Genomic DNA, 18,967 nt, shown 5'->3' with positions numbered 1-18,967 from the left:
AGTGGTCTGCCTTCACTCCTCCCCCCCTGCCCTCCAACCCCCGACTGTCCTTTTGCTTCATGTGTCACCACTCTACCTCTCTGCCCTCCTGTCCCGCCCTCCCTAGGTGTCTGCCGGTACTGATAAACAAAAATGAAATTAGTTTTGTGACCAGGTTCGTCTGTGCACCATTTGACCTGCAAGAGAAACCTTTCCTACCTCGGCCTCAGGAAGAATTATAATCAAGTTTTGGTCATAATGTTGGAATTAGAATCTGCAATTTAAGACAGAAACTTGCCAGTTCCCAGTAAATGTCTTATTGCCTGCAAAAATATGGTTTGAGATTATTGCACCCCATTCAGAAGCAGGCAGTGGAATGAAGTTTTTTCCCTAATTTTAACGGTGAACCAATAGTTTGTCAGATTATAATTCTGCTAAAGTTCTATGATATGATCTGCTTCTGTGGTTTTAAACAAAAACACAAAGCTTATCAAATGTGAAGAATAGTTGGAAGTTCAGTTGTATTTATCACTAATTCATGAATAGAAAAGTTAACATTTCAAGAAGCTAAAAACAACTTAGTTTGTCCAGTTGACTAAAGAGATACCTTTATTGAGATATAATGTACCGTTGTCCTGCAGTCCTTTTGAAAGCGATACAACTAGAATTAGGCTATCAGATCTCACATCTCTATTAGCAACTCCAAAATAAATTTAAGGTGATGTTATGTAAGTGTCTTGATAATCTTTCCATGCTTCAGTCGTTATGTTTCAAGCAAGTGAGGTATTGTTTGTTGTTTATTGCTTTCTCTACTCTTTTTAATAATTTCCATATTTTTATTTCCAACTTAGGTCAGAGTGACTCAGAAACTACCCAATCACCACACAGTGGGAACTCTCATGTTTCTGATCCTCCATTTGAGCAGTGTGCAGTCATTACCCTTCATTTCTCATCTGCTCTATGTGGCTTGCTTGCTAACCTACTGGCAACTATTCCAGAAGATACATTAAATGGAGTCAAGCAAAACCAGCTCCTTGCAGCTTTCCATGGGTAGGTAGTAACAATTCAAAGTTTGTGAGAAGATTTGTAGCTCGGGTGCTCGTTGTTGTGGTTCTGTTCGCCGAGCTGGGAATTTGTGTTGCAGACATTTCGTCCCCTATCTAGGTGACATCCTCAGTGCTTGGGAGTCTCATGTGAAGCGCTTCTGTGATCTTTCCTCTGGCATTTGTAGTGGTTTGAACATGCCGCTTCCAGTTGTCAGTTCCAGCTGTCCGTTGCAGTGGTCGGTATATTGGGTCCAGGTCGACGTGCTTATTGATTGAATCTGTGGATGAGTGCCATGCCTCTAGGAATTCCCTGGCTGTTCTCTGTTTGGCTTGTCCTATAATAGTAGTGTTGTCCCAGTCGAACTCATGTTGCTTGTCACCTGCGTGTGTGGCCACTAAGGATAGCTGGTATTGTCGTTTCATGGCTAGTTGGTGTTCATGGATGCTGTCTTCCTGTGTGTCCTATGTAGTGTTTTGTGCAGTCCTTGTATGGGATTTTGTACACTACATTGGTTTTACTTTTACTACCTGAAGTGCACAAACCAGACATCCCACTCAGACCAATAGTATCACTACCAGGGACACCATCACACAAACTGGCTAAAGAACTACAGCAGAAACTGAAACACCTGATTAGCGGATCCAGACACTCTATACAGTCAACACAGGAATTCTTGGACATCATCAGAAATATACACATAGACAAGGAAGAAACCATGGTCTCATTCGATGTAACGGCACTGTTCACCTCTATCGACAAAATCCTAGCCAGAGAAACAATAGACAACCTGCTGGACATACAGAACAGACAACAGGACGGTGAACCCATCAACAAAGACGGCATACTCAAACTACTGGACTTGTGCCTCACAACACACTTCACATTCAACAACCAAATATATGAACAAATCAACGGCACACCCATGGGCTCACCTATCTCTGGACTCATAGCAGAAGTGGTATTGCAAAGATTAGAACAAACAGTCTTACCGCAAATTCAACCCAAACTCTGGGTCAGATATGTGGATGACACCTCTGTCATCATTAAAAACACAGAAATAGAAAACACACACCGGATCATCAACGCCACACTCACAGGAATCTGATTCACTAGAGAGGAAGTAAAGGACAACAAACTCCCATTCCTAGTAGACGTGATGGTACAGAGAACACCGAACGGAGAATTCATCACAAAGGTATACAGGAAAGCCACACACACAGACCAAGTCCTGAACTACGAAAGCAACCACCCCAATACACAAAGAAGTTGCACCAAGACACTGTTCAAAAGGGCCACAACACACTGCAGCACACCAGAACTGCAAAAAGAGGAAGAAGAACACCTATACAATGTATTCGTCAAAAACGGATACCCGCGCAATTTCATCAACAGATGCCTGAGGGAAAGTCAACGGAACGAGGACACGCCGCAACCCAAAGGACTAGCCACACTACCATACATCAAGAGCATTTCTGAACTGACAGCCAGACTACTGCGACCACTAGGACTAATAACAGCACACAAACCAACAGCCACTCTCAGACAACAACTCACCAGAACGAAGGACCCGATACCCAGCATGAGCAAAACCAATGTAGTGTACAAAATCCCATGCAAGGACTGCACAAAAACTACATAGGACAAACAGGAAGACAGCTAACAATCTGCATCCATGAACACCAACTAGCCACAAAACAACACGACCAGCTATCCTTAGTAGCCACATACGCAGATGACAAGCAACATGAGTTTGACTGGGACAACACCACTATTATAGGACAAGCCAAACAGAGAACAGCCAGGGAATTCCTAGAGGCATGGCACTCATCCACAGATTCAATCAATAAGCACGTCGACCTGGACCCAATATACCGACCACTGTCCCTACCCTCCCGCTCACTGTTTTGATCCCTTGATGTGAAGGGCAGTGTTTGTCACTGGCCAACCGGGTGTTTTCCTATCTTCCTGGAAATTGAATAAAGATTCGTACAATTTGAGTCTTTCACTGTGTCTCACACCTGCACACACACACCATGGGTGCTGGGGGAAAAAAAAATATAAAAAAAAAATATACCGACCACTGCAATGGAAAGCTGGAACTGACAACTGGAAGCGGCAGATTCAAACCACTACAAATGTCGTAGGAAAGATCACAGAAGCGCTTCACAGGAGGCTCCCAAGCATTGAGGATGTCACTTAGACAGGGGACGAAACGTCTGCAACACAAATTCCCAGCTCGGCGAACAGAACCACAACAGGTAGTAACAATGTTTGGAAGCTTTTTGAAGGATGGTCATGTTCTCTTGTTGAAGATTGCAGATGATATAGTCCCAGAATTTGCTGAAGTAGGGTATCTTGGTGCACATTAATAATTTACGAGGTTAGTGGAACAGCTAGAATCTTAATAACAATGGAAACACTGGTCATTTTCCTGAAGCAGTGAGATTTAAAAATTGAGAAAAGAAACAGAGTAAGGACAGATGAGTGTAAATTAAACTGGATTATTAGAGTCCAATCAGGGACAGAACAAGAAATAAAGAGAGTGAAATAAGGGTTAACTAAGAGGGAAGAAAAAAGTGAGAAAAGAGCTTAACCTTGTAGATGTTAACAAATAACTAGCTGGTACAATGAAATTCCAGAATTTGATTCTCTTTCTGATTTGGAGAGTTTGCTTGACAATGCAGGAACATAAATCTCATTATTAAAACATCTTGTTATTTAAAAAGATCTTGATGCTATTCAGGAGCACATATGTTTCAAAATGTTGCAGCAAAAGTGAGTTGGTGTTTTTGCAAGCCTAACGACAAAGTGGTGTAAATTGTCTGGCAACTTGTGCTGATTCGCATTCCAAGTGCATCTCTTCTTTGGGACAAGTTGTTGGACAATATATGTGTTATAAACCTCAAACATCATGAAAGCCACCATTATTTTGGCACCAAATTCAAAGCCATTACGTTGGTTAGCCATGTGCAAGACCGAAAGCTCTTACAGAATAACCAAGAATCCATCTAATAAAAGTTAATGCAGCTCAATTTTGACTCGTGATGGGAAATCAACAACAGTCTTGCAAGGGAGGCTTCATTGCTTGGCAGATAAATTCTAATGGCATTAAATAAGAAATGATATAAATATTCTGATCACATCAATGGAGAAAGTGAGAGAAAGAAAGTATAGGCAAGACTTTTATCTCTGTGATTGGAGATTGGAAGATAACCAGCTTTGTATTCCTGCCTCAGTAAATATTAGTTCTAAAGTCACAGTCTTCATTGCTAGAGGCAAGTATCAGCTGAAGTTCAGCCAGCCAACCCTGGAAAAGTTTTATCACAGATGGGCTGTTTATAAGACACTGCCACCCATACTTGCATTCTTCCTTACCCACTCTCTCACTTGCCATGCCCTACCCGTCCTCATGCCTTGTTGGTCATCAATGTTAAAAATCACACAACAGCATGTTATAGTCCAACGGGTTTAATTGGAAGCACTAGCTTTTGGAGCACCGCTCTTTCATCAGGTGGTTGTGATGATCACCTGATGAAGGAGCGGTGCTCCGAAAGCTAGTGTTTCCAGTTAAACATGTTGGACTATAACTTGGTGTGTGATTTTTAGTCCATCACCAGCATCTCCAAATCATGACTACTTCAATGTTGATTCACCCACTATATAGAAGCCATAAAGCCTGTGATGACGGTTAGATATGTGAAAAAAAACATTAAAATGAGTGATTAGTTCATAACTGTTCACTTTATTTAAAAACCAACCAACTGTTTTAATACCTGAAGCCATAAAGCACTTGTAACTTAAAACCCATTTGATATTTTGAAATAACCTGTTCAGGAATATAATGACACACCCCAGGAGCAGATGGAATTTGAATGTGGGCCTTTGACCTCGAGCTGGGGCTACTACATGACAAAACCCCTGCTTAAAACCTCTTGAGCTTGTCTGAACAACCATTGTGGAAGTGTTAGAGGTCATTCTGTGAGAACAGTCTGGGCCTTAAGTGTTTCAGTTCTGTGATTGTTGTGTGGTTTCTTAGACAAACCTCATTCTTTATTCTCGACTGAGATCCCAGAAATCCACTAAATTATTGAAATAGTGCCACTATTCAGTTGCTTAATGACCATGGACTGGGATTGAGGTAAGGTGAAAGATTGGCTATCGGCCCACACCAAGGAAAGTTCTAATTCGTCGTAAGTGTTTGACATAAAAACATAGTAAGTAGAGTCAGAATAGACCATTCAGCCTCTTAAGCCTGCCTCACCTTTCCATTAGATCATGGTGGATCTACCCAGGCTTCAAGTTCTCTTTTATGACAGTTGCTCTTGGCACTGAAATCCCCAATTTCAAAGATCTATCTTTTCTTTAAATACATGGATTGATCTAGCCTACAAAGTCTCTGGGATAGAGGATCCTAGACATTCACTGCTTTCCGAAATGAAATTCCTTCACATCACAGTTTTAATTGAGTGTCCCTTTTTTCAGTAACTATGTCCATTAGTTCAAGATTCCACCACTAGTGGAAGCATACTCTCAGCATCTACCTTGTCAAGCTCCCTCTATATGTTTCGACAAGATTATCCCTAATTTCTCTGAACTTTAATGAATAAAGGCTAATCTATTGAACCTTTCTTGATAAGTAAACCCAGTATTCCAGGAATCTCCTGTTCCCTGGATGCTGCCTGACCTGCTGCGCTTTTCCAGCAACACATTTTCAGCTATTCCAGGAATCAGCCCAGTGAACCTCTTTTGAGATGTCACCAGTGCCATTAGCTCCTTTCTGAAATACAGGGACAAAAACCATACACAGTACTCCAGGTGCAGCCTCACCAACACCCTGTTCAATTGTAACAAGACTTCACTGTTTTTGACTTAAGCAATAAAGGCTAAAATTCAGTTTGCCTACTCAATTACTTGCTACACCTGTATACTAACTTTTTGTGCTTTATGCAGTAGAATACTCAGATACCCAGATGCCTCTGTCCTTCACTATTTTATTTCACTGTCCTTTTCTATTTAACTAATAATATGTCGTTTGATTCTTCATAACAAAATGCATGACCTCTCACTTTCCTACGTTAAGATTCACGTGCCAAGTTTTTGTCTGGTCACTATCCACTCGTAATGTATCTATATCTCCTTGAAGATACTTCTGTCCTCATTAAAACATGTCCTCCCACCTATTTTATATTGTCAACACATGTAGTCGCATTACACTCTGCTCACTCCTCCAAACCATTAATATAGACAGTATATGATATATAGTTCATAAACTTTTACATTTTGAAATAGCATCCACTATGTAGTTTTTGGTATGAAAATTGTCTCCCGTAATACACTGCTGCATTTAATTATTCAATTTTTTTCTATTTTTGAAGTATATACATTCTACTATTCATTCTCATCATCCCACCCATATATACTACCAAATTTCTCTAATTCCTGTCATTGTGAGCAAAATGATTTCTCCATTTCCCCCATCATCTTGCTGTAACTATGAGCATCTAGCTGATTTGGAATTGTGAAGGGATCAAAGCACTTTCTCGAGTCTTTTAATAATTTGACATTAGACAAAGGAGAAACTTCTCCAGATTGCAAGTATTGCAAAGCTTTGGCAGGTTTGCAGTAAAGCTGAATTATAATATTTAAGTTTCTCTTCTAAATTCTCTATGAAGATTACTTAAAAACAAAGCTGAGCTTTTCGTTACATTGACCAGTTGAAAAACAAACATTTTATCATTTTTCTTGTATTTGTATGAACAATCAGATGAAACAAAGCCCGCGTTGTTAGTTTATTAAAACATACATTTATCAAACATATCTGCATATATACATTTCTATATTACAGTTGTTTATCACACCTTTGGAATGTTTCATTAGCTCGTCTCCATCTCCTATAAGCTATCAAAATTGCTCTTCACCTGTTTTTTTGCTTAAAAATGCACAAAAACAGAAAAGTTTGACACACCTAATGATACTCAGAACTAACATAAAAATAGATGCTGAAGATCTGAAATCAAAATGCAAAATCTAGGAAATACTCAGTAAATCTGCAGTGTTTTGAAGAGAGAAAGGTTGGTGACTTTTCCCATAAAAAAATTAAAGATCAGAAAGGGGAAAATTGGGGGGTAGTCATAAATTCATTGAATTGAAATATTAACTTGCTTTTCACTCCATAGTTTCTGTCAGAGTTTCAGACCATTTGCAATCTTTTTTTTTGTTTTTATTGCACCAGATCTAACACAGGAAACTAGCCATTTCACATTATTGTAACTAAACAAGTGATGCAACAGAGTAATAATGCCCAGGTTCTACAAACAGAAGAAATAATGCTTGGTTTGCCTCCAGTGTTTTCACAAAACTGTAAATAGTTATTATGAATGCTAAACACAATAAATATCAGTATGTTCTTTTAACTGCTAAGATGCAGCCCACCAGTGAACTTACTGACAATTCTCCAGACTTTGAATTCTAGGCAGAGAAGCTGAGCTAGGTATGTTAAAACCAAGTAATGTGATGCCGGAGATCTGACATGAAAATAGTGTAACTGGAGGAACTCAGCATATCTGGTAATATCTGTGAAGAGAGAAACAGAGTTCATGTTTCAAGTCCACTATAACTCTTTTTCAGAGCTCAGTCTAACTAAATCTATCGTGAATTCACCTTCCTAAGACAGAAGATTAGATCAGCAAGTTTCAGCTAACTTCACATGGGAACTGTATTTTTCAGAACTTGTCATTTTGATTATGATTCATCCAAAAATATTCTGGCTGGGTATGTAAGAAAAGAATTACTAACTGCTTGGCCGTATCAGTATCACTGGAATCGGGATTGTGAAAAGTTTGAAATAAGACCTTTGTTATGTTAAATTGCCTTGGAAAGGCCTATCCACTTTGCTTCAATCTATACAAAGTATTTTCTTGACTTAAGGCAGTGTGTTACTGAGGTAAACAGACTACTTTAGAAGGTTGAAATCATGACCTTTCTGACAGTCAATCGATGGCCTGCAAAATAATCTATCTTTTAATGTCTGACAATTCATCTTGTTCCTTCCATTGTTTCCAGAATCCACCACATTCTGATTTGCATAGCACCAGCCTTCAGAGCGACCAACAATTAACAAATACATTTCTTTTATCAACTCTTTATTCACCTAAGTGTACAGGGAGGTCCCTTGATTCCCAGGGAGTATACAAGAACATCTGACTTACAAGCCCCCATACTTATGAGTGCGTTCCCATACAAGATGTCATGAAGTGATTTTAAAATGCTCTGTCCACATAAGTCCCTTGTCTAATTCCTGGTCTCCAGCTGTCTATTAAGACTCCTCCACCAGTGAAATCATTGATTCGATCCCATAATCGTCAACTCCACTTTCCTATCTTTTTTCCATAATCATTGATTCCCTTACTGATTAAAAATCTATCTATGTCAGCCTTTAATATACTTAACAACCCAACCTCATCAGCTCTCTGCATTTAAGAATTCCATAGATTCACTACCTTCTGAGAGAAGAAATTATTCCTCATTGCTGACTTAGCTGTGTGATCCCTTATTCTGAGATTATGCCCTCTGGTCACCCCCTTCTGCACCCCCCCATCCACCCCTCCCTCCATGGGCTTGGTCTAGTGTTTGGTTTCCATCTACCTCTTCCCACTCTCAATCTGCACCATCAAGTCTCCCAAGAAACTTCAATGTTTCAATAAGTCTTCCTTTCATTCTTTTAAATTCCCATGAATGCAGGACCTACCTACACAGCCTCTCCTCATAAGATAATCTCTCCATACCTGGTATCAGTATTAAAAAATGTGACACTAGAAAAGCGCAGCAGGTCAGACATCATCTGAGGAGCAGGAGAGTCTACATTTCAGGCATAATTCCTTCATCACGTTCCTGACTTTTTGACTGTGATCTCCAGCATCTGCAGCCTTCATTTTCTCTTTATTTGGTATCAGCCTAGTGAACCTTCTCTGGACCACCTCCAATGCCAGGTATACATTTGCTGAGATAAAGGGCCCACAATTGTTCACAATATTCCAGCTGTGGTCTGACATGTGCCTTGCATAGTTGCAGCAAAATCCACTACTTTTATACTTCATTCACTTTGAAGCAAAGGCCAGTCAATTTGATTTCCCTATCACCCACTTAACTGGAATCCTAGCTTTTTGTGTTTCATGTATGAGGACTCCCAAATCCCTCTGTTCCTTAGCTTTCTGCAGTCTTTTTACATTTAAATAATATTCCACTCCTGTATTCTTCCTGCCAAACTGCATGTCATATTTGTCTGTGTGGAGTTTGCACTTTCTCAGTGTGCCTTTGTGGGTTTCAGCCAGATCTCAGTTTCTTCCTCTAGTCCAGGGAGATTAGGTAGATTGGCCATGCTTAATTGCCCTGTAGTATCTAGGGATGTGCATGCTAGGTGGATTAGCCATGGTAAATACGGAGAAAGGGTCACTGGCTGGGTTGTTCTTTGGAGGGCCGGTGCAGGCTGGATGGGTCGAGTGCACTATTTCTGGACTGTAGGGATTCTATGAGTAGAATGTACTACAAACAACTGGAGGAAATAACAGATATGGAGATCACACATTTCCAACTTTATGAATATTGTAAGTACTAGATTGAAGACAGGAAACATGAAATATGGTGGTGAATGTTTTTAAGAGGTTTTGGGTGATGTGACACAACATGCTTAAAACCTTTTTTTTAGTGGAGAGAATGGGCAAAAAGGAAATGCAAGATTAGACAGAATTAAAAAGGTCCCAAGAGAAAGGTGAAACTTATAGGAGTTGAAAATAAGATCAGAGCTAAAGTTGGTTAGTCAAATATATGTTAAGGGATTAAACAGACAGAGAGAAATAGAGTTGGTGAGTGGGAACAAGGTTGGGGAAAGAAAAATGAATATCCTTGTATTTTGGAGAGCCAGTGGACATGATATATTATGATTTCCAGAAGGCGTTTGACAAGGTCCTGCACAAGAAACTGCTAAATAAGATAAGAGCCCATGATGTGAGGGACAAAGTAGTGGCATCGCTAGGGGATTGGCTGACTGGCAGAAGGCAGAGAATAGGGATAAAACTGTCTTCTTTCAGGATGGCAGCTGCTGCTTAGTGAAGTTCAACAGGGGTCAGAGTTGGGACCACAGCTATTCACATTATACATTAACCATCTCGAAGAAGTAACAAAGGGCATTGTTGCCACGTTTGCAGATGACATAGAGATAGGTGGAAGGACAGGTAATATTGAGGAGGTGGGGAAGATGCAGAAGCATTTGGACAGGATGAGGAGAGTGGGCAAACAAGTGGCAGATGGAAAATGGTGTGGGAAAGTGAGAGGTTATGCACTTTGGTAGCAAGAATAGACGCATAGACTATTTTCTAAACAAGGAAAAGCTTCAGAAATCTGAAACACTAGGGGACTTGGGAGACCTAGTTCTTAAGGTTCAGTTGGCAGTTTAAAAGGTAAACACAATGTTGGCATTCATTTCAGGAGGACAAGAATACAAGAGCACAGGTATACTGCTGAGGCTCTGGTCAGAATGTGTTTGGAATATTATGAGCAGTTTGGGGCACTGTATCTAAGGAAGGATGTGCTGGCCTTGGAGGGCATCCAGAGGAGGTTTACAAGAATGATCCCAGGAATGAAGGGCTTGTCATGTAGGGACTTCACCTGACAAAGGAGCAGTGCTCTGAAAGCTTGTGATTTCTGACAATGTGAAGAACAGTTGAGGACTCTGGATATATACTTGATGGAGTTTAAAAGGATGAGAGGGAATCTCATTTGAGATTTACAGAATACTGAGACAGCTCGATAGAGTGAACATGGAGAAGATTTTTCCACTAGTAGGAGAGACTAGGACTCTAGAGCACAGCTTCAGTTTGAAAGAACGACCCTTTAGAACTGAGATGAGGAGGAGTTTCTTCAGCCAGAGGCTGGTTAGTCTGTGGAATTCACTGCTGTAGAAGGCTGTGGACCGAATTAGGGATTCAAAGGATAGGGAGAGAAGACAGGAGAAGGGATTGAGAAACATATCAGCTATGATTGATCGGTGGAGCAGATTCGATGGGTCATATGGTCTAATTCTGCTCTTTTCTCTGATGGTTTTATATCTTATGGTTATAAGCAAACACCTAAAATGAAACCATTTCTATTTCCCTTAAATTTTATTTATTTCATGTTGGCATATTTCCTTTTATTTGTTCATGGGTTGCACACATTACATGCAAAGTCAATATTCATTGTCCATCTGTAATTGCCCTGGAGTAAGTGGTGGCTGAATTACGTTTTCGAACTAATGCAGTCCATTTGGTATAGGTATACTCACCTGTTAGGAACAGCATTCTCAAATTTTGACCCAGTGACTCAAGGAACAGCAATTTAGTTTGAATTCAGGATACTGTGTGGAACTGGTAGGATAGATTCACATTGTGGCATTCTCAACCTTCTGCTACCCTTGACTTTATGTAGTTAAGGTTGCGAGTTTGGAACGTGCTGTTGAAGGAGGTTTGGTGATTTAATGCTGTTTTATGTGATGCATGCTGTTGCTACCATGTGCTAGTTGTAAAGGGAGTGAAAGAAACCAGAAAATGCTGGAGAAACTCAGCAGGTCTTGCAGCATCTGTCGAAAGAGAAACAAAGTTGATGTTTCAAGTCTGGCATGACTCTTCAGTTAATCAAGCAGTTAACACAATATATGTTCTGTACCTAAAAGCATTTAACAGTTTTTGTTTTGGCAAATGCCTTGGTGAGATACACATTTAACGTTAACGCTGCGTGTATTTTAATTTAATTCTATCCATTAACTCCTCAGAAAGGTAACCAACATAATCAAAAGCCCCTCCCATCCCAGTTAGTGTCTCCAACCTCTCTCGTCAGGCAGAAGATACAAAAGCTTATGTGGGCCAACAGATTCAAGAACAGCTTTATCCCTGCTGTTATTAGACTTCTGAATGCACTTCTCAAATTTCAAATGTAATATTGACCTCACTCTTTCTGCACCTTCTCAGCAGCTGTAACATTATCCTTATGTAATTTGTATGGTATGATATACCTGTACTGCACACAAAACAAAACTTTTCACTGTACTTTGGTACATGTGACCATAATAAATGAAATCAAATTAAGCTACTATAACTGCTGAGAAGCATAAGACTTATTGGAAATTTAAGTACTTTGGGATTTTGGGGAATTATTGGATGTTATATTCATATACATGTAATACAGTTGCATCAAGTATACTGTTACAATTTCATTTAATTTTGCATGCTTTGTTTTCTGAAAGTCTGGTAAACACTGATTTACTGGATAGGTGCCTGTGGGAGTTGGGAGCACCATTGACTTGCCTTAACCAGTACGAAGATATCAAAGCTCAGGTCAGTGTAATAAACCGCAGTTTAAATCCTTATTATTTATATGAATAAAGATCATGAAGCTGAAACTAAATTTCTACTGCTGTCAATATATACAGTAGTAACAGACAGCCACATTCATCAACTGACCTTAAGTTAACAATCGGCATCACCATTACTCACTGCAACAGGCTCTTCAGCCCTCTGATTTTTAAAGATGTGAAGAAATGCTATCCATTTGTCTTGAGGTCCATAGCAGAATTTAAATTTTTGAGTTTACTAGTGTGAAGATATTCTGTCAAGGTCTAGACAGTGCCCATCCCAGATTTGTTGTGACAGCAGTACTCCCATCTCCCTTCTAATTATCTGACTTTCCTGTAATTTCTGCTTCTCCGCTATTCCACTGACTAAATGCAACATCGAAACGTTAACAAGTTTGAGAAGATTTGTAGCTCAGGTTGAGGTTCTGGATGTAGATTTGCTCGCTAAGCTGGAAGGTTCACTTTCAGATGTTTCGTCACCATACTAGGTAACATCCTCAGGGAGCCTCCGGATGAAGCAATGCTGGTGTTTCCTCCCCTCTATTAATACGTCCAGAGGCTCACTGAAGATATTACCTAGTATGGTGACGGAACGTCTGAAAGTGAACCTTCCAGCTCAACGAGCAAACCTACATCCAGAATTGAAGCATGTCATCCCAATATGACTAGTCTCTAGCCTCATGCCTCTGACCTCTTGATTTACACTGCACCTGTCAGCATTTGTTTAAACCTGTTTCCTTTTTCCTAACTAGTCCTAACTCTGGAGCAAAGCAAAGTAAGAATTACTGCTATAACACTCAACTTGACTCTTTGAGTCCATCCTTTTGATCCTAATAGAAGGTGCACATTTGGCAATGAGGGTACATGCTGAGTTCATCTATTTAACAAGTCAAATGATTGCCCAGGCCTGAAAATAAGATTAATTTATGATAATTTGACCAAAGTGGAAATGTTTCAAATCAGCACAGTTCTGCACTTTCTCTTGAATAATTAATGAAAAGTCTTTCACACTTCACCATTTTCTGCTACTTGCAAGTCACTAATAAAGGACCATTTTGAATGCTATGTCTTAATCGATATCTTGTGGTATGTTGTTTTTAATTATTGTTTTTCTCTGCAGATTTTGAGCCACCTTCAGTATCTGTCTGCATTTTCTAATCTGGTTCAACACTGTTTGGTCTTGCATCCAGAACACACAATTCAGGATGACTTACTGAAGCCATTGTTGTTAAATATATTCACAGTACTTTGTATACAGTGCAAGGACTATTTTGGTAATGTACCATTATGTTTCTTCATCTTTCTTTCGCACATTTGGCATGCAAAATTGGAATCTTCTTTTCAGTGAAACTCTAATTATATTCATCAGTGAGCAAGTTATTTAGTTGTCTTAACAATGCATTTATCTAATAACAAACATAGAAGAAAAGTCCCACAGAACTGAACAAATATACAATCAGAAGTGGCCTTTTGAGATGATAGGAAAGGTGACAAAGTGACTTGTTTTTATGGGGTGCTTCAGTAAAAGAACCAAGGAGATCAGACTGATTTCTGGGCACATAGTCTCAGAGCTGAGACCACACTTGCCAACAATAATAAAAATGGAACCGGGAAACAATTACAAAAGAAGACCAGAGTAGGAAAAATAGAGAACTCAACTGGGAACTTTAAAAGCTAGAGAATATTGCAATGGTGAGAAAAGACAAGGTCATGAACAGATATAAGCAAGAGAATGAGAATTTAAATATGAATCATTTAAAATGACAGTAACTTTTGATCTGTTCCAAGAAATTACATTTTTGGAAGATCATTGATTTTTTACCAGCATAAATAAGGTTTGTCCAAAGAATAGTGGATGATAGATTGAAGTAAAAAGAAAAGCTTCTCATGATCAGATGAAATGGTGCAATGATATTTTGAGGGAGGGTGCAATGGGAGAGCAAGGTAGCATGGGGAAAACCCAGCAAAGCCATCAATGTATTGACAAGCTGTTTGGCTGCTGAATGGGAAAATGATATCTATCACAATGGTGAAAAGACAAGTTATCAAGATTTTACTGTACACTCGAGTGGTGTAGTTTAACAACCAGCTTACATCCATTCAAGTTGAAATTGGAGATCAATGTGGTTAGTTCCACACAGTAAAACCTTGCTGCTACCATGTTAGTTCTACCTGACTGAACTAACTTTTTTAATTTAGGTAAATGTGAGATGTTACATTATGGGAAGGCAAACTAGGGCAGGTCTTGTATTGTTAATGGTAGGATCCTGGGGAGTGTGGCCAAACAGAGAGTCCTGGAGTTGCAGGTGCATAGTTCCTTGAAAGTAGAGTCACAGGTAGACAGGATGGTGAAGAAGGCATTTGACACATTTGCCTTCAATGGTCAGAACATTGAGTATAGGAGTTGGGATGTCATGTTGTGGCAGTGCAAGTCGAAACAAAAAGCTGCCATTAAAAAGTTGTATTCCAAAAATTAATTGAAATAAAGAAATATTCGGCAACTCACTCAAAACTTATTCACTTAACACTTTTAATCGAAATATGACATCCTTACTTTAATGTCCAATTCCTCTTATAATAAAGACTTACATCATATAAGTTGACCTAATGTTTTATGATTCGTACATTGGTGAAGCCAGTTTTGGAGTACTGCATACAATTCTGGTCACTCTTCTATAGGGACAATGTTGTTGAGAGTGTGGAGAAAGGATTTACAAGGATGTTGCTGAGACTAGAGGGTTTGAGTTATTGAGAGAGGCTAAACAGGCTGAGATGTTTTACCTTGAGGGGTGGCCTTATAGTGGTTTAGAAAATCATGAAGGGCATGGATAGAGTGAATAGGTCTTTTTCTGAGGATGGGGGAATCCAAAACTAGACTGCATAGGTTAAAGGTGAGAGGCAAAGTTTTTAAAAAGGAACCAAGGGGTAACATTTTCATGCAAGGCGTGGTGCGTGTATAGAACAAGCTGTCAGAGGAAGTGGTGGAGGTGGATGCAATTACAACATTTAAAAGGCATCTGGATGGATATATGAATGGAAAGGGTTTAGTCTACATGCTAGCAAATAGGACTAGGTTAGATTGGGATGTCTGGTTGGTGCGGATGAGTTTGAATGACAAAACTTTTTAAGGCACTTTTTTTTTTAAGATGAACTTTAAAAAGATTAGTAATTTAGTTCTAAAGATATTTCAGTTTACTTTGTGAATATTAACTTTCCATGTTGCACATTTATCAATGTTCAGGAAATTTGATTTTAATTTTAAATCAGTTAGATTGATTACCTCAGCAGATAAGGGAACCCCAGAAGCAATGTTGGATAAACTTCTGTCTTTGCCTGTCCAATAAGTACAATATTATGACTACCTGTAAGTCGATAGCTACAACGGCACGGTGGTTAGCACTGCTGCCTCACAGCGCCAGAAATCCGGGTTCAATTCCCACCTCAGGCAACTGTCTGTGTGGAGTTTGTACATTCTCCCCGTGTCTGCTCTGGGTGCTCCGGTTTCCTCCCACAGTCCAAAAAAATTGTGCAGGTTCGGTGAATTGGCCATGCTAAATTGCCCGTAGTGTTAGTTGCATTAGTCAGAGGGAAATGGGCCTGGGTGGGTTACTGTTTGGAGGGTCGGTGTGGACTTGTTGGGCTGAAGGGCCTGTTTCCACATTGTAAGTAATCTAATCTAATCTAAACTCAGAATTCCAAAGGTTATGCTACCTATCTGGTACTAGGGTTAAGAATACCTCTTCACTGGGAAGTAATTAAGATTCAAATTAAAAATCGATTAGAAGACCGTCTCTGAAAGTGATAATAGACCACTTGAAACATCATGAAATGATTAAGCAGCATCAACAATTGTGTTAAAATTGAAATCCTGTTGAAGAATGAGATTCTGAGGGGGCTTGATATGTTAGATGCTGACAAGCTGTTTACCCTAACCGAGGTTTCTAAAATAGGAAGGCACAGATTCAGGATAAGAGGCCATTTATTTATGAGTATTTATTTTATTTGTAAGGTTAGTAACATTTGAAATTCTTTACCCAGAAAGCTCTGGATGTTTATATGTTGATGATATGCAAGACTGAAATCAATGGAAATTTGTATTTTTGAGGGAATCTAAGGATATGGGAATTGGACAGGAAAGTGGAAGCTAAGGATAAAAGTCAAATCTTGAACTTATTGAATGGCAGGCAGGCTCCTCTGGGTATATACCTCCTCCTGCTCCTATATCTAGGTTCTCATACTGCTTGCCAGATTTTTGTAAATCGTTTTTTTACTAAGAATATCAAATATCACGAGAGAACGTAAAGCGTAGAGCCATGTAATAGAACTCAGGGGAAAATTGATTATTAATTCTATGAACGGATGTGTATGTTTATTATGCTCTCAATGTGTACTTTTAATTACAATATTAAACATTAGCAAAGGAATTTGCAAAAATAGACTAGAGTCGGAACCTGGCACGCCTATTGTCAAAGTAGTTCTTAATAGCTAGGGACCCTGATTTTTAAACTAGTAATTTTTCAGTGTCAGTCAAATAACTATCTGCGTTTCAGGCTGTGAGGTAACATCTGCTATCTACCAAGCATGGACAGACTTGTTTATGCTTTTGAACACAATTCTACGGAAAAGCGCTCAGGATACATTCCCAGCAGTCGTAACTGCAGTGGCAAAGCATTGGGCTGCTCTCATAGGTAATATAAACTAGCTAATATGTGCATTCTTTGTATTCAGGAGACCAGACTTTTTCCCTTCAGGTACTTTATATCAGTGGTGTTCGCTTGAGCTGATGCAGCATTACTATGTATGTGTCTTGTATAAATTATTTTAGGAAAAAAATTTAATTGTGTAATTAAATTTGAATCCTTAAAGCTCCAGTACTATACCTATTATTTTCATATCGAAATATACAATGAATATTACAGAGACAATCACACATAATTTTATTTTGTTTGTTACCAGTTTAACAGCATTTGGCAGTTTTAGTGTGGTGTTTTATATACACACATGCGCCCTAAACTCTATTGATATGAGATCTTTAAGGCATACTTAGTTTTTATTTGAACAAACTTGATATAAATTATAGGAATGGTACACTGTAAACAGCAGGCTATTTATGGCTCTGAGGAGACCTCTAATTCAACATATATAATACTCTATGCCACTTACCTTGGCTATTTTAAAGCTTTGCTTATAATTAATCTCTATAGGGCAAAATTCATCATTATAATTTAGTATGCAACACTGCAGGAATATGTTGATCTATTTTATTATTTGTTTTCGCATTTTATAGATGCACATTGATTACCAAAATACCTTGTCAGCTATTAAATTTGTCTGTTGCTTCTTTCCTGTAACTCCAATGGTTGTGTGTATATTTATAGTTGTTATTGAAAGCTGAACAAGAATTTCTTTCTATTCGTTGTGGGCTTCGTACACAATAAACCTTGTGAAATTTGGATTTGTGTTGCACTTTTCCCAGAGAACTTCTGTCCTCAAAGTGTCAATTTTCTCCAGGGCATAATTTCACACATTCTAAGTCTCTCACTACAGGTGCATATAATATTCTTCACATAATAATGAACATTTGCTTGACACTCAATTGGAAAGTATAACAGGAGAGCCTTTTCTGCTCTTCCAGTCAATGCCTATTGCAAGTATTTTCCAGCAACAAGTTGCCGTATATTGATGAGCAGCAAAATTTACTGTGATACTTAACTAACCTCAAAGCATCAATACCGTTGCAAGATTAAACCCAATACTTCATTGGTCTCTGTGATCATGCTATTACATTTTATAATCTTCTATGATGTTGTGCTATTATACAATTGCAAGAATGAGGTTTGTATCATGTATTCAATTTTTTTTGTCTTTTAGATACGATTTCCTTGTGCATTGAGATGTCTACCACCAGATCCTGTTTGTATACAGTATCCTTACAATTCATTTCTCTCCTTCTGACTGAAGAGGGAAAGAGGCAATGCCAAATTGGAGCGATAAATCACTCAATCAACTCTCTGACTATTACTAAGCTTTTAGATGGAAATGAAGGGGATGAATCATCAGGCAGCCAGCTCTGTGAGAGCCTATTAAAGGTATTCATTGAATTCCAATGCAAATAAATTGTAGTCCTTTTATGTATAAAGAATTTAAATTAACCAGTATTAATACGATATTTCCAATCGGATTGTCTAGCTTTAGATGCAGAACTGAATTTGTGTAAAAAAACCATTACAGACCTGTTTAATTATCAGAATCAAAAATTTTAGAATAATACACTGAACATTTAGAGTTACAGAGTCCTACAGCACAGAGACAGGTCCTTTGGCCCAAACTGGTCCATGGCCGACCAAAATGTCTGTCCATGCTATCCCCACTTCCATGCACTTGATCCCTTTCCTTCTAATCTTTTCCTATCCGTTTATTTGTTCAAATACCTTTTATGCTTGTACAATTGCAACATTTAAAAGGCATATGAATAGGAAAGGTTTGGAGCATTACACATCTAGGGCAGGCAAATGGGACTACATTAGGTTAGGATATCTGGTTAGCATGGACAAGTTG

The 18,967-nt window shown here is 38.9% G+C and overlaps 1 protein-coding gene across 4 annotated transcripts in view; it reads left to right on the top strand.

Moving 5' to 3' along the window:
* rttn (rotatin) overlaps positions 1-18,967 on the top strand; it is a 218,140-nt gene that overhangs the window by 172,651 nt on the left and 26,522 nt on the right. For 3 of the 4 annotated variants that reach the window (XM_087986291.1, XM_087986290.1, XM_087986293.1), the window contains exons 36-40: positions 831-1,029; positions 12,302-12,392; positions 13,530-13,683; positions 16,960-17,097; positions 18,281-18,498. In XM_087986291.1, the coding sequence (XP_087842417.1) occupies positions 831-1,029; positions 12,302-12,392; positions 13,530-13,683; positions 16,960-17,097; positions 18,281-18,498 (800 nt within the window). The remainder of the gene's footprint in view (positions 1-830; positions 1,030-12,301; positions 12,393-13,529; positions 13,684-16,959; positions 17,098-18,280; positions 18,499-18,967) is intronic. The other variant, XM_087986292.1, reaches the window with a different exon arrangement.

The sequence above is a fragment of the Chiloscyllium plagiosum genome, unplaced genomic scaffold, assembly GCF_037043375.1.
Source record: "Chiloscyllium plagiosum isolate Xiang-an unplaced genomic scaffold, Cpla_swu_hap1 HiC_scaffold_4, whole genome shotgun sequence".
Taxonomy (NCBI): Eukaryota; Metazoa; Chordata; class Chondrichthyes; order Orectolobiformes; family Hemiscylliidae; genus Chiloscyllium; species Chiloscyllium plagiosum.
This window is presented reverse-complemented; position numbering and strand designations above follow the sequence as displayed.